This window comes from Gavialis gangeticus, unplaced genomic scaffold, assembly GCF_001723915.1.
Source record: "Gavialis gangeticus isolate Ggan-Ray unplaced genomic scaffold, GavGan_comp1, whole genome shotgun sequence".
In the NCBI taxonomy this organism is placed as follows: domain Eukaryota; kingdom Metazoa; phylum Chordata; order Crocodylia; family Gavialidae; genus Gavialis; species Gavialis gangeticus.
The window spans coordinates 16,994,236-17,009,590 of NW_017729011.1; the positions used below are offsets into that span (position 1 = coordinate 16,994,236).

Genomic DNA, 15,355 nt, shown 5'->3' on the forward strand with positions numbered 1-15,355 from the left:
CCCCCAAACCAGAGCGTGCAGAACCGGCATTTGTGTAAATGCACTGGAGGCACAAGGGCAGGATTTCGCCTCATTGAATCTCCACAGCATGGGATGAAAGGGGAACACGGTCGTGTGAGCTCCAGCTCGGAGAGCGGTGGGATAAAGCCACCTCTGTTTTCTGCACTCCTGTTCAACAGCATCCAAGGAGAAAGGAGAGTGTGAGCACACAGCATGTGACACACATGCGGGGGGTGGGATGCGTGGCCCTGATGCTGCAGCTAGGACCAGTCGCTCTAGCCTTTACTGGCTCCCCAGAAGCTGCTGCTGTGTTCCCCTTCCCTGGGAGCCCACATGCCAGTGGCCAGCTGTTGCCTTGGGGGTACAGGTGCTGCAGCCAGGGACTGACAAACAGCTTGCTGAATCAAAGTGTGAATCAAGGAGGAAACATGGCTCTAGCACCTTAACCTTGGTTACTTAGGTTTGGGCAGTAAGCTACTATCTCTCTGTTGCTAGCGGTGCTAGGAGTTGTCCTGAAGAGAAGTTATCCTGCAACAGTTCTGCAGAAGGGACGGCCCGTTCCTAACGCTTTGTAACACGGATGGAGGAGGAGAAGTGGTCTCTTCACTATAGTGCCCCTCACCTTGGCTTCTGGGCATTTCACAGAGCTGAAGGGCAGAGGAACTGGGCTTTGTCCAGGTCATAATGTTCTGCTCTGTCCGTGTTGGCAAAGGACAACGATCCCCAGAAATGGCTTTTCAGTTCAGAGCAACTTGAAGCATAGCAGTGACCCAGATGTTCTGGGACTCGTGCTTTGCTTTGCAATGGCAAGGTATGATAACAAATAGGCCAATGCCATCCTGCACACCACAGCAGGTTGAAATATGCCGGCCAAGAGTCCAGATCCTTGTGTCCAGAACGTTTTCTCTCCAAAAGACTCTTTCAGAAATTGGCCGGACAGGGTCTTGGATATGTGTGGCTACAGTGCACGTTCACAAGAGCCAGCGCATTGTAGAGTACTAAACAGTATCTGTGGTGTGTTTAATACCCAACTCCAGCTGCAGCCCAGGCCAGGACTGTCCTGATGCCTTAGAGATGTGAGAGCCTGCAGTTTCTTCCCTCTTCTTGGCTCCCCAGCCTGTCCTGGCACGCGGTCTTGCCTTGCTGTTGAAACAGTTCCTAGCTAGAAAGCATCACTGAAGTGACTGGTGACTAGTTAGCTGGCAACTTTGTTTTGAATCTCCAAGTTTGTGGCCCAGTAAAACTGCCCTGAATGATGTAACCTCCTGCATTCCCTGTATTACCAAACCCAGCTTCCAAAGGCTATTGTGGAAACCAGAGCAACCAAATAAAGCCCTAAAAGGGTCCTTGAACACAGTGGGGAAGGCAAGCCTTTAGTACACCCAGTTCATGCTTGCATTTGATTGCTAATGAGGGGGTTGGGTTCCCTGGGCTGTATGGCATGTACGTGGCTCCTGCTAGCGCTAATGAGCCTTCTGCCATCCCACCAGGTGACCCTCTCAGCTCTGAATGGGAGCCTAGGGCACTAATTGGAACCTCTGACCTGGCATTTGGCCTAATTGGTTTTTGGCCCATTGAAGGGGCTTTTTGTAGCTGCAGAGCCCCTTTGAGACCCCGGGTCCTGGTTTAATTGAGGAACCACTTGCCCAGTTCTCCACTGTGTCCTACGTGATCGTCGGGATAGTCGCTGGCCTGGCGAATGATGTGACTGCGCTAGTAATATGGAGAAAGCTTTAGGAGGTCCATGCCAAAGCTCCGCCTTCAAAATGATGTTAGTGTGGAACCATTTGAGGATCTAATAATGGAGCTGTGTAATGGCTGCTAACCCTCTGCGTCCGCTCTAAGCACTAGGGCGGATAGTCCTCCGAAGAGAGAGTGCTATCCCTTTAAGAGCCACTGAGCCTCAAAGAGGTGATGAATTATTCATGGCATGCCCTCTTGCATATCCCTTTGAATTCCTGGAGGATGCACAATAGAGAAGTGCCCATTCTGGATTATAGCTCCTCAGAAACTGGAACTAGCCCACAGGGAAAACCCAGCCCTGTTACTTGTGTAATTGGCTGTCTACCTACGTCTGTTGGTCTCCTACCCGTAACCTTTACATGTCCTCATAGTTTCTAGGGTCGGAAGGGACCTGAGCAGATCATTGAGTCCGACCCCCTGCCATGGCAGGAAAGAGTACTGGGGTCAAACGACCCCAGCAAGGTGCACATCTAGCCTCATATATATCCCTAACTTGATCTGCTCCACCACTGTGCTGCGTCGTCTGCCTCTCCATCTCCCACACAGAGGGGCACCCCAGCAAAGGATTTCTCAAGTCAGCGAGAGCCCATGGATGCTGGGCTTTTTTTAAAAGGCTGGACATTTCCAGGGTTTGAGAGCTCTGCCCTGTGAATGCTACAGGTGGTGGTGGTGCTGGGCACGTCTGCTGTTTGGGCTCAGTACCTCGACTGAGGTCATAGCCCCTTGTGCTAGGTGCTGGACATAGATTTGCTAAGGCAATTCTTCCCCAGGGCGCTTGCAGCTTCAATGGAGGGCATGGCCAGCAGCTTGAGAGGAGAGAGAGGTGGTCCTGACCCAAATGCAAAACCCAGATCTGAGCAAGGAGGAGAACCGGCATCCCCCCATCCACTAGACCATACTGCCTCTCGCTTCCTCCCTATGGGCAGAGTGCAGCAATTGGCCGGACACCCGTGGCCAAGCGTTTTGTCTTCTGAGAAGGCATCTGTGTTTCTCCCTTCAAAGGAGGTGTGTGGGATTGGACTAGATGGGCAGGTGCCTTGTTACAGCCTGACTTATATACACTCTTTGGGGTATCCTCTTGGTGATCTGGTCCCTGTGCCCAGCCATGAAGCGGCATCCCCTGTTGCAGCTCCATGGTGGCACTTTGTCCTGTCCAGCTGATCTCAGTATTGCCCTCTTTCCCCTTCCTGCTGCTCCCCCAGGGCAGCGCCGTCCTACCAGGCTAAGCAAGCCAAGCTTTCTCCATCCCTGTGAGCATCCTAGTAGCTGTTCTCTTGAAGCTGCTGTGACCTGCTAACTTGCTTCTGTGTGTCTTTCTTCCAGAGAAGTACATGGAGTTTGACCTGAATAACCAAGGCGAGATTGGTGAGTGACTCCTGGAGGGACACTGCTGGTAGGCTAGAAGGGGGCAGCCATCTAGGGCTCACCAGGACTGAAACTCCCTTACCTGGGCTCTTCGGGTTCCCTTCTCAGCTGTGGTTCCCAGTCCTGGTCTCTGGCACAATGTTAGAGAGCCTTTCCTCTGCTTTTTGGCCCTAGAGCATGCTGTCCCTGCACATCCGCTGTCTGTCGTTGGTGTCTTTGCTGCTTCAATCTCTAGACATCTCTTAAGATCTTGGCTTCAAACTTCATTTCTCTTTCTCCTGGGTCTCTGCTTTACTCCTGCTTTTCCTCTCTGTTCTGGGATCTGCTCTTTTCCCCCTTGCCCCCTCTTTCTCCCAAAGGCCCTCTCCTGCCCAGCAGTATGGAGAAGAGCCAGAAGCCAGGTTTGCTGCTCAGATTAACCTGCAGCCTCGGGGTACAAAGCTGTACAAAACCCCAAGGCTTTGTGATGGTTATTGAAAATCCAAGCTGGTGCAGTGGGCAGTAGGACAGGGCTCCCTTCTGAGGGGCAGAATGAGCCCCCAGACCTGGAAGGAGAAGGTCAGAGGATGAATTGGTCCCCGGTTCAGTTGATAGTAGGTGGCTTCGGGCTTTGCGAGGAAGAATATGACCCAGTTCTGGTACAGGTACCATGGCTTTTACTGAGCGGTAGCCTCACAGCTAGTCTTCCCACAATAAGAGAAGAGTCTGGCCCACGGGGTCGGGATCCAGGCTTCCCCACGCTCCAGTGTTGGTGTGCCGTGCTTTGCTTTGGGTAGCCAGCCCCACCAAGGCAGAGGGGTGGTCATCCTGCATCTCCTGTGAGCCAGAGCCCCTGTTGTCTGACCCAACATGTACTTGGGAGGCTGGAGAAGGGGACCTGGCTTTGAACCCTACTGCTGTTTACAGGGAGGGAAGGAGGCTGCAGCTCATTGTTCTCACTTGAACAATCCTAAGGAAATGACCTCAGGCCCTGCCAATGCAGGAGGGGTTCAGGGCTGGCTCCAAGGGGCCTGTTTGCTTCTTGTTTGGCCTCTAAAATATTGGTGCTGCTTTTCCCTGTCCCCACCCCTTTCCTACACTGTGATTTTTGGCAGCACTGGACTAGCTAGACAGGGGGAAGCTTTTCTAAGAGGTCCTGTTGCCCTTTGCTGCAGGAACCAACCTTGAGCATGTCTGTGACACTCTTCATCCCCGGATCTCAAACCCAATGCTTAAATTTGACCATACAGAACCAACTGCTCTGGGTTCCCATGTCCCTAGGCCTGTGGCTCCCTTTGCCATCACATTCACGAGGCAGAGGCATATCCTGATATTAGATTTCCCGGCTGGAGACAAGGAGGCACGGCCCTCACGGTTTCCCCTCTGTGAGACAGCAAGCCCCGATGGAGTTGGAAATTGGCTCTTGGGGGGCATCTGGTCCCCTGCTTTGCATCCTGGATACAGCACAAGCTGCAGCCCAGGAAGAGGGGGCTGCAACAGTGCCTTCATCACCTGCACTGCCCAAGTGGGGTTTCTGCATGGGCCAGTCTCTCCCCCTACCCCTTTCCCAACATAACTAATTGTCCTAATTCTCAGATGCCCAGCCTGGGCTGCCTGACGGACTCCGGCATGGCACAGTCTGTGTAATGGCATTTACAGTGTGCCTGCTTCCGCTCTGCAGCGGCTTACGTTGTATTTGCCAGGAGATCCTCTTCGTCCTCCACCTAGGCCAGTTATACCACTCTTGCCTGTTACAACAGTGTCTGAGGGCTAGGACAAGGGCAAGCATCCATGGCCTCTTTGTCTAGCTCCTAACGACCATGCTGTTGATTGCCAGGAGGAGCAGTTAGGGTTCATGGGCTCCCACTCCATGTGTGCTGCACCCCAGGAGGCTGTCAGGAGAGCCCTCAGTGTGGTGTTGGGGGTCAGGTGCTCCGTCTCTGGCAGGCTTATTGCTTATTGGCACATGACCTCCTTTCTGGGGTGTAGCCTGCTTAGCTCTCCCTAGCATGGCCCTTGGATGGTGCCAGCGTGTCCAGAAAGGCCCTGTCTCCCAGGGCTTGACCCCTGTTGAGCACTGCTGCCCTCTTCCCCGCAGCACTGACCCTCTGGCTCTCCCTCTCTCAGACCTGATGTCGGTCAAAAGGATGATGGAGAAGCTGGGGGCGCCAAAGACGCACTTGGAGCTGAAGAAGATGATCTCGGAAGTGACGGGCGGGGTGAGCGAAACCATCTCCTACCAGGACTTCGTCAACGTGATGCTGGGCAAGCGCTCCGCCGTCCTCAAACTGTGAGTGTGCCGCGGGGTGAGGGAGGACGCACAGGTCGCTGGGAGCTGAGCTTCGGGCATCGAGCCTGGTGCAGGCACCAGCTGCTCTGCCTGGGAGAGTGGGGAGGGAGAGGCAAAGATGGAGCGAGAACCTGGCTGCCTGGACGGGCTGGCATGGGGACAAGACCCTCGAGGGCACTTCACAAAGGGAGCTGGTACCCATTTGGGGCCAGGGCTCACTCCACAGGGTGCTTGGAGGATGCGGCCTGAGGCTGAAGTATTCTGGCTTTGAGGTCCCTGCTCCGTTCAAGCCACCTTCCCAAGCTGACCGTGGCTGGCTTCAGGAAGAGGGCCATCCTTGGTCTGATCTTCCCTCGCACTGCTGGACAGGCATGGCAGAGATGCTTGCTGTGTTGGGAGAGGTCTGCTCCCACGTGGTCATGGCAGGGTTAAAGCACGCAGCGTACCTGCACGTGCAGGACACCGAGCAGCCCATCCTTGCTATGGGCTGCCTTCCCAGAGCCCAAGCAGGCCAGGCATGAAGCGGGCTCCCTTGCTGTGGCTACTGTATGTGCAAGATACGGACGGCGTTGCCAAGAAACTAGCCATTTCCTTTCCGGCTCCTGCCTCCAGCTGCTCTCAGCCTGAACTGTTTTGGGGGCTAAAGGGTTAGTGTTGCATCTCCGCCCCCCCAGCCCCTCTGTGTGAATGACTCTTGGCATCAGAGCTCCTTTCCATTTTCTCCCTCCTCCCGGGTATTTCTGGGGTTGGGGGAGAGCAGGGTTTCCCCCCCCTGAATAACCCACTCCTCTTCACACTCCTTGGGCCGTGTCCAGAATCCCACCTCGCTTCATCCCTGCCTTGTGCTGCGGTTTCCTCATCCCTTGGCATCCTAGGGTCTGGCAGGGGAATGTGAGAGTGGGTGAGGGGCAGGGGAGGCACGTCTACTGCGGTATGAGCCCTCGGTACCAGCCTCCCACGACTCCTCGTGCCCTCCTGACAGGGCTATGAAAGCCCTGCTCTAACAAATGGCTGCTGGGCCCCAGCTTGGCTGCTGAGTGCAGTGGGATGGGTCTGCTGGCTCCTTCCCAGCCCTGCTAATGTCTCTTTTTTTTCCGCATTTCACGGCCACCAACTAAGCTTAGTCCCGTTCTTGTCTTTCAGTGCAATGGGTACGTGGGTACTCCCCTTGCCTGCTCCCTGGGGGTACAGCCCGTGTAACTGGCCACCCCTGGGCCTGCAGAAATATTGTCCCTTAACCTGCTGGGTATTTCAAGGCAGCAAAAACCTTTCCAAGTCTCCTTCAATGCCTTTGTGTAAATGTGTCAGTGAACAGTGTTTCCAGATGTCCTTGTCCCAGGGATGGATTTGTTCCTGATTTCCTGTGTATCTTCCCTAAACCCTTGGAGGCTTGTTCTTGGCCATCTGTTTTCTCCGTCGAAGCAAGCCGGCCTCAGGCCTGTTCAGCACCTCCCATCTTCAGCCCCACTGCTGAAGAGTTTGAGAGGATGGGTCCCTTTTCAGCACATGCACAAACAGGCATGCCATTGTCCTCCAGCTGGGTTTAAGTTTCCATCGAGCCCCAGCTGAAACAAAAGCTGCAGAGCCAAGGTGGCAGCTGGCTGTAGTGGTGCCGCTCCAGTTCTTGGGAAGAAAGTGGCAATGGTGGCAAAACATGCTGGAGTTGTTCAGTCACTGCCCCGCGCCACCAGCTGCTGTTCCTCCTCCGGGCCTGGCGCACAGCTACAGTGGCTGCTCATTCTTGCTTTCAAATCTACGGGTGCACAATTTGCAGCGGTGGCTGTTTTGGTTCAACAAACCAGATGCCAATGGTTTGTCTCTGCCCACGCAAAGTGCTTTAGATATGCAGTGTATTTGCACAGAATTTCAGAAGCAGGCCCCTGAAATGAACCTGCAGGTCCCCGGGGGCTGAGGAGCACGTGAGTAACTTTTGCAAACTTTGCATTGAAGTTGGGATTTTGGAGGCTTCTTTAGAAACTGCAAAGCTGGACGTGGTGGCAATACTGCCCTCTGGCGCTGATTTGAGGAAGTAGCATATATAATAATTTTTTTTTTCAAAATGCTAAATGCATCACTGGTGATGAGGCTATAACATCTGTTCTGCCCTCCTTCAGAGCCTGGCATCTGAGGATCTCCAAATACTTGGCTAAGTTTAATACACAGTGGGCACATCTACACATGAATATTAATGTGAAGCAAATTAACTCCGGAGTTTATTGCTCCAGGTCTGCTGTTTGCCCATGTGCCTGGGACCACAGCATGTTGAGCAGCCCTGGCTGGCAAGGGGCCCCAAGGGTCAGCCTGTCAGCCCAGGGCAGCTTCCCCCAGCTCAGCATGCTGTGGAGGGGACTGGCTGGGGCACAAACGTGCTCCAGAGCGGGGCTAGCCGGCAGGCAGCCCCTGCACTGAAGCAACCTTGTGCCCCAGCCAGCCCGGGTAGCATCTGCACATGGGCTGCTGTGGAGTGAAAACTCTGCAGCAGGATAGTACCTGCTGTGGAGTAAATTAGTTTACTCCAGCCTAATAACGGTGCATGTGTAGATGCGCAATGTTTACTGCACAGCTAATTAGTGTACTGCACGTAAGTGTCTCACGTAGACATGCCCAGCAATAGTGTGTGTATGCTGTATGGAACCTCCCTATTTTACAGGTAGGGAAACAGATGCATGGAAAAGTTAAGTGAGTTTTTTAGCAGCCAAGCTGAAGATATGACCCAGAAGCCCTGACTCGGTGGTTTTCGATTCCCAGGTTTTCTCGCATAAGAGGAAGGCATCGTTATGTTTTTTTGGGGTTGTTTTTTTCAGCTGAAGCTGTAGACTTTGGCCATAAGGCAAAGATAACCCAATTTTCTTACTTCCCACTCTTGCTTATCTTTTTCAGAGTCATGATGTTTGAAGGAAAAGCCAATGAAAACAATCCAAAGCCTTCTGGCCCACCTCCAGAGAGGGATATTGCCAGCCTTCCCTGACGGCAATCAGCTGGAAAAGCAGAACGTGTCAGCACCACGCTGCTTGGCTGGGCTGTCACGAAGGTTACCTGTCTGTTACTCTTACTTTGGACAGTCTTAGGTGTAAACTAATCTGCCTTAGAGGAACAACAAGGGAAGCCCAGGGACCCCCTCCAGTCTGCACATAGCCACCTCTCCGCTGCATCCTCAGCCAGTCACTTCTGCTAGAGAAGCTGTAGTAAAGGCATAACGTGAAACCAAAAAAAACCCCAACTTCACTTATCAGTTGAGAAACTGCTGATCACTTCCCAGGGTCATTGGCCTGGATCTCTCAGCTGGGAGGAGGGGCTACCCTCTTTCTATCAGGTGGGTCCTTCACTGGGGTGAATTGAATGCTGAATCTCTGCCCGCTCCTCACACGGCTTTGCTGCCAGAGATTGCTAGGGCACCCCCAGCAGCAGCTGCCGCATGGGACACAGGGAGTTAAGTGCCTTCTGAAGTTTACCCTGCAGCTCCCATCTTCAGATGGGTTCCTGCCCCCTTCCCCTAAACCAGCAGTTTGCCAGCCAAAATGTCTCTCACATCTCCCACAGCCTGTACCAAGTCTCCAAGAGGAAGACTGGGAAGGGGGAGGCCTGCATGAGATGTGCGGGGGGACAGCTCCTGGAGGCTAGGTGCTGGGAGAAGGGCGGGTAGGTGAGGATTATCACAGCTTGGAGGGCTGGGAAGGAAGCGGTGCAAGTCCCCTGCATATTGAGCGATAGTTCTTTAGTGTCTGCTCCTGGGACTGATCCCAGACGGTCCCAGCCACGGGTACACTGAATCAGCAGTGCTCCTCTCTGTCCCTATTCAGTCATGCTTGCTCTTCCCTAACCAACACAGACCCCAATTTTGACATCCAGCCTCCCTGCCTCTCTTGGCATCCACTCTTAGGGAGTTCTTGTTGATAAATGATCCCCAACCTTGGTGCTGACTGCTGTGGTCAGGCTATGAAGGCTACGGCAGGGCTTGGTGAGAAATGAGGGGGTCTGACTGGATACTTTTGTCTTTCTGTCTGTATAGAAGTAGCAATGGTAAGACTAGGAAGGAGAAACCAGAGAACCCTGCAAGCCTCTAAGGCACAGGCCTCTTGTGGGTGTTAGAGCAATTGATTGCAAATTAGGAAATGCATGGTGGTGGGTATTGGGGAGCTTGTAATCTTAATGTGTTGTGAAGGATTGCTTATTGGAAGTGAAGCACTGGCTTTAATCAATGCCCCCCATCAAGCTAGCTGTCCCCATGAAACAGAGAAACTCTCCAAACCACGTGCTCCAGGATACATTGGCCCTGGGATTGAGCTGGGTTAGATGCTTGGGTGTTTAGGAGCCTGGAGAGGCCTTTCCTGCTGGCTGAATCAAGGTGTAAACCCGTAAGTTTCTAGATCTGCTAAAATGTCTGGCTGAAATTGGGGCATAATAGAAGCTTAAAACCTGCAGGACAGGGGAAATCCTCCCTACATTAAGGCAAGCTAAAGTCTCAGTGACTTCCACCTATATTAAGCCTGCTGAATGTGTAGGAGTAAGCCTAGAGTGTGCTCTGCAAGCTGCTGGCAGGAATATGCCACTGCTGTTTTTTCATACGGAAACTACAAAAGGAGCTACTTGACATGTCAAGGCATTTCTGGGTGGCTATAAGCTGAAGCTCATGCCAGAAATGAGACAATGGGCAAGAGCTGGCCCCACATAGCAATTTTCCTGGCTGCTGACTGAAGGATGCAAACACAAATGTTGAATCTGTGAAGAAGCTGCAGAGCCAAACGAGTATCTTGGTGGGCCCCTTTTTGCCCGGGGTGGATGCCTGATGTCCCTGGAGATGATTCTACTAAGTCAACTGTTGGTTGCAAAAGCTGTTGCTGCTTCTGTCTATTGAGTTTTTAAAGGTAGACTTCCTAATATATTGGGTTTTCTAGGAGGCTCCTTGTAATGTGAATAAGCAGTTGGCCTCTGAAGTTTGGTCGTTTCTCTCACTGCCAGTGGCCAGTTAGTTCAGTTCCATAAAATCAAATCTAAATTGGCTGTTCTCTCTCACCTGGTGGGAAAACCAGCCCAGCTAGTCTTGCTTTGGACGTTCACAGAAAATGCTGGGGATGTCCTACAGCTGCAGGAGAAAGTGAGATCAGAGGAGTCCAGTCTGAGCCCCTCGAATCCATCCAGCCTTGCTGTGGGGGAGTTTACTTTCTTTATACAGCTGGCCTCTGAACTTCTGGGCTCTTACAAACAAATGCTTTTGTTTAAATGTATTACAATGGGACCATGCTCATGAGTGAAATTCAGCACATTGGAAAGGTTGTCTTTGCAGAGCTGGGACCTTTCGAGGGCAGGGAAGGACTCGCCTGATGCCAGTGTAGCTGGGACCATGCGCTGATCATTCGGGACACTGGTGCGATCATTGCTTTCTACTTAAAACTCTTGAAATCTGGTTGTTTGCTGCTGGGGTTTCATTGCTTACTCTGTTTCTTCTTTTATGTTCTTGGCAGCTTTTAACTTTTGTGGTTTTTTAAATCCTTGTATAAATAAAATGTCCAAATAATTGTAACTTGACTAGACATCTTGCTCCTTCCAAGGGCTGTAATTTTTTTTTATGTCTTGCTATCATCTTTGTATGAAAACTTTGGAATTGTGACAGAGGGAGAGACTGCAGATGAGGGTGGCACAGCTCGGCTTGTCCAGGTGGAACAATAAACCTTCTGAAACAACTTGAAGCTTCAGCATGTCCTGGTTTTGTTTGGACCGGGGTAAAACCGAGTTCTAACCCCCCCAGGAGGGTTTTGCCTACCTTCTGCCAACTCATTTTGGCCCACGCTTTTGTCCTGGGATACAAACAGGAGGTGGAAATCTTAAATCAAAGCACATCTGTCTGAAATGCTTCTGTTACCACTGCTTGTTTTCCACTGCAGGAACAACAAAACTTCTCTCCAGGTACAACCCCTGCCTCCATCCCATCCCTGAAGAATAAGGGCAAAAGACAAGTCCTTCCATCCTAATGCAAATCACCAAAGCAGGGCCCAGGAGATGTGGGGCAGATTCCTCAGCTGGCATTGCAAAGGGCTGCACAGCTGCCCTTGTACCCCAGCATGGGCAGGAGAAACAAGTAGAGGACTTCTGCTACAGTCTTTCTAAAGAGTGCGTGTACTTCCCTGGGGCCAGCACTCACTTCAGGTCTTGGAGAATTGGAACCAAGAGGGCAAGTGATTTACCAGTGGGAGATTTTTGTCCCCCTTGCTTCAGTTGGTTATTGAACGTAATCCGGACATCCTGGCACTATTGTAACAAGGACTCTTATCCTTGAGCTAGAGCGAAACTAGCTTAGCTGGTACTAGCAGGTCTTTTGTACTGTCTGGACTACCTGCTATGGGCTGAAATGACTGCACACTTATGCTGTGTTACAGCTGCCTCCAAATCCTCTCGTGCAAGCAGGTGGACCGAGTGAAGAGAATTTCCCCTGCTGTAAAGCCTCCTCTGGATAAAGCAATTGGCTGCAAATCGCACTGGGCTCTGCTTTGAGCAATTAGTTTTCTGCATCCTGAGCCCAAGGTGGTCAGAGACTTAACTCTGTGGCCATTTACGCTGCAAGCCTAAGCGTAAGAGGCTGTCACGCCACTAAGGTCAGCACTAATGCAATTGTATTTGCTTACAGCAGGGGTGATGTTGGCCTCAGGTGTGGAAAAAGGCAAGTAGGATCTAACAGCTGGTGTCCTGGGGCAAGGCTGGCTAATGAGATTGCACAGGCAGCGCTGCTGCGTTTGCCCTTCACACGCTCTTGCGTGTGCTTCTGTGCTCCATTTAAACACTACAGCACATCAGAGCAGAGCACTGGCTGACTTTAAAGAGCTACGATAAAACCACAGCAGGCTACAAATGATGCCTGGTGCCAGTGACGGAAATGCCTTGGGCCAGGAGAGCACAAATTGGACTGAAAAAATTCAGCTAAAAACAGCATGTCGGTAGTGGCTGACAGAGCTGGATCACCAGCCTTCTCAGTAGTAGCAGTGGGGACAGGTACACAGCACAGCCAAGCCCCCATTGCACCATTAAAAGGGTAGCGCCCTCCCTTCTATTTGTGCTGGGAGCTGGAAGGGGGTGGCTGGGACACTCTCCCCTGAATGGGCACAGCCAGGTGCTGGAGAGCTGCTGAGTGCATAACAGGACTCCAGGAGCTGGCGCCTTAAGATTGTCCCCCAGCGCAATCATTCTGAAACTTTGACCAGCGCTCCTGGCCCTGTTTTGGCTTTGAGTTGTCCCAAACAATCAGTGATATGCCCCTAGTGGCCCCCATCACCAGGCGGGGCTCATAGCTCTACGTGTTGAGCTTTGGCCCGTGTTCCCAAACGGTACATCAAAAGGCCTGTGTCGCACACAGGGCCCCCAGGGACTGTGGGGTTGTTTTCCTGTCCCTGCTCCATTCACGTCTCACCGAGCAGCGTCCACTGGCTCCATGAACACGTTCGAGAGCCAGCGGGCAATATCTGCTGTGCTCTGCTTGGTGTGCCGTCTTGGCGCACTCTTTTTGGACCTTTGACCATTGTTCCCATCCCTGTTTTGCCTTTCTTTTGTCCCAAGAAATTAGTTGTTACTTTCTTAGAGGCCTCCTGTCCTAAGGAAGTCTTCTAGTTCTTGGTGGGGGAGAGCCCACGATCCCTGGGAAGTAACAAATAAGTCTGTTTCCCGCAGTGGCAAAGAGCGAATGCTGAAAGGAAGCGGGAACTGGGTCTGACCAGGAGTTATTCCCTATTGTCCCTCTCTCTCTTGCGGCCTCCAGCATTTCAGGTCTTAGGAAGCTCCTTCAGAGGCCGTGGCCCACGCTCCCAGGCTCAACAGCGACCCTCCAAGAACAGGTCCAGGCCTTTCGCTGAATCTGGCTGGACAGTCAGCTCCCTGCACTAGTGACCCTCTGGGTGCAAAACAACGTCTTGGCGTTCATTTTACACTGATGACCTGCTTGTTTCATACTCTGGGCTGGCGAGAGAGACTCAGCGCTCAATCCTGGCTGACCTCTCTGCCATTTAGGGTGGTGTGGACCCCTCTCATCCCTCGTCCCCCACCACCCCACAAGTGTTTCTCTTCCCAACCGATGAGGCTGGGCTTTCGCCTCTCCTTGCGTGGGAGCCCCTAATCCCCCTGGTTGCCCTTGTGGGGCCATCTCTAGTTCCTCTCTGTCCTGCTGGGGCAACTGGGCACAGCAGCCTGGGGCTGGGGGCACCAGGGGCTTGTCAACAGGGCTCATAAGCAGGGATCCTGGTTTTCTCGGATTTAAAAAAATCCCCAATTTTCGGTTTAAAAAGAACAAACCCCAAATGCACATTTTTCTGTGATTAAACCGAAACACCGTGTGTGTGTTTATTTATATATCTATCTATAGATAAATCTATCTATCTAGATCTGTATAGATAGATCTATATCTATATATAGATAAATAGATAAATCGATCCGTATGTATAGACAGATTAATAGATAGGTATAGTGGTGTTTCATTTTAGTCATGGGAAAATGTGCATTTGGGGTTACATTTTCTTAAACCGAAAAGTGGGGAGTTTTAATCCGAGAAAACCAGCACCCCTGCTCGTAAAACTCATTAATGTTTGCCGCAGGGGCAGGCCCCGCCCCCTCCCCTAAGGCCCCGCCCCTTCTCGCAGCCCCGCTCCCCTCCCCACCCTGTTCTCTAGTTCCCCCGCCCGCAGCTACCATCGAGCGGCGCGGCTAGAGTGGCCTCCGGCTGGGCCGGAAGCGGAAGTGGCCGGATAGTGTCAGTGGAGTGCGTAGCGCGCGGCCGCGGCTCGGCCGGGCCTGGTCACCATGGGCGACGACATGGACCTGATTCCCGAGCGCGACATGAAGGTGAGGGAGGGGGGCAGAGCCTCGAGGGCCCCTCCGGGGTGCGCGGCGCTGCACAGCCTGAGCCCCAGGAGCCTGCAGCGTGGGGGAGGGGCAGGTGGGGGGTCAGGGCCCCCCTCGGGGATGCTGGTGGGGTCAAGGCCCTCCTCGGGGGTGCTGGGTGAATTAAAGCTTTTCTCGGGGGTGCCGGCTGCTGCAGGTCTGAAGGGGAAGGTGGCCCCCTTCAGCAGCATGGCACCAAGGGCTCGTGGCCATATCAGGGACGTGAAACGTCATCAGACCAATTTCTGGAGCCAACAAGGTGTCTTCGTGTCACAAGGACGCCAGGGGCTGGACGGGGGGGCCTCCTGAGGTCTCTTTTAACCCCACTTCTCCATGAGTTGGCAGTGACCAGGCTGTGCCAGCGCTCCCACAGGGACCCAAGTCAGACAGACCTGGCAGGAGGGTCTTGCCCCTCTGCTTGGTCAGACCCACGGCAGGTTTGGGGTCAGGAAGGAGTTTTACGCCCTGTTCAGATTGGTCCCCATGGTGGGGGTGGGGGGTTATCTTCCTCTGTAGCAGGGGACTAAACAGCTTTCATATCAGGTGCCTGCCTCAAATTTTTTGAATAAGATGGCAGGACAGGGTAGCAAACGTGGAAGTGTTAAATGGTGCTGGTCTGTCATTCGTGGGAAAGTTGATAAGTAAGGTGAGACTCAGGTGGCTTGGTCATGTCAAGAGGATACCAGATCACAGGATCCTGACAAATGTGCTGTACTCAGAAGCTCGTGCAGGGCCTACAAAAGAGGCGGCAGGTGCTGCACAGGTTTCGGGATGCTTGCAAAGGAGACTCGGCATCTTTTGGCACCTCTGTGGCTGATTGGGAAAGCAGCGCAGAGTGCTGCTCTGGTTGGTGGAGTCAGCTTGCAGATGAGCAAGGCGCTGCAGGGTTGACCGGATCAAGTTTTGTGATGACCAGCATCAGAGGAGGAAAGAATCTGCTGCTCGGATTCAGAGCATTGCTAGTGCATGGGTGGTGTGTCCTGTCTGTGGGCAGACCCTCACACGTGCATTGGACTCGGCAGCTATCAAAGAACTCATCAGCTCATACACCATGCTCTGTAAAGAGCAACGGTGCTAATTGATTGATTGTAGCAGGGTGTGTGGCCTCCACCCCGGATC

The 15,355-nt window shown here is 52.7% G+C and overlaps 2 protein-coding genes across 5 annotated transcripts in view; both read left to right on the plus strand.

Moving 5' to 3' along the window:
* Positions 1-11,064, plus strand: part of AIF1L (allograft inflammatory factor 1 like) — a 20,136-nt gene extending 9,072 nt beyond the window's left edge. The window contains exons 4-6 of the mRNA XM_019510297.1: positions 3,067-3,108; positions 5,215-5,377; positions 8,258-11,064. Of these exons, the coding sequence (XP_019365842.1) occupies positions 3,067-3,108; positions 5,215-5,377; positions 8,258-8,345 (293 nt within the window). The 3' untranslated portion in view covers positions 8,346-11,064. The remainder of the gene's footprint in view (positions 1-3,066; positions 3,109-5,214; positions 5,378-8,257) is intronic.
* A 3,056-nt stretch (positions 11,065-14,120) lies between these two features.
* The window catches only part of NUP214 (nucleoporin 214), an 80,266-nt gene continuing 79,031 nt past the window's right edge, over positions 14,121-15,355 (plus strand). For all 4 annotated transcript variants that reach the window (XR_002096217.1, XM_019510690.1, XM_019510692.1 and 1 more), the window contains exon 1: positions 14,121-14,197. Coding sequence is in view for 3 of the 4 variants with exons in the window: in XM_019510690.1 (XP_019366235.1) it covers positions 14,156-14,197 (42 nt within the window). In the remaining variant the exon portion in view is untranslated. The remainder of the gene's footprint in view (positions 14,198-15,355) is intronic.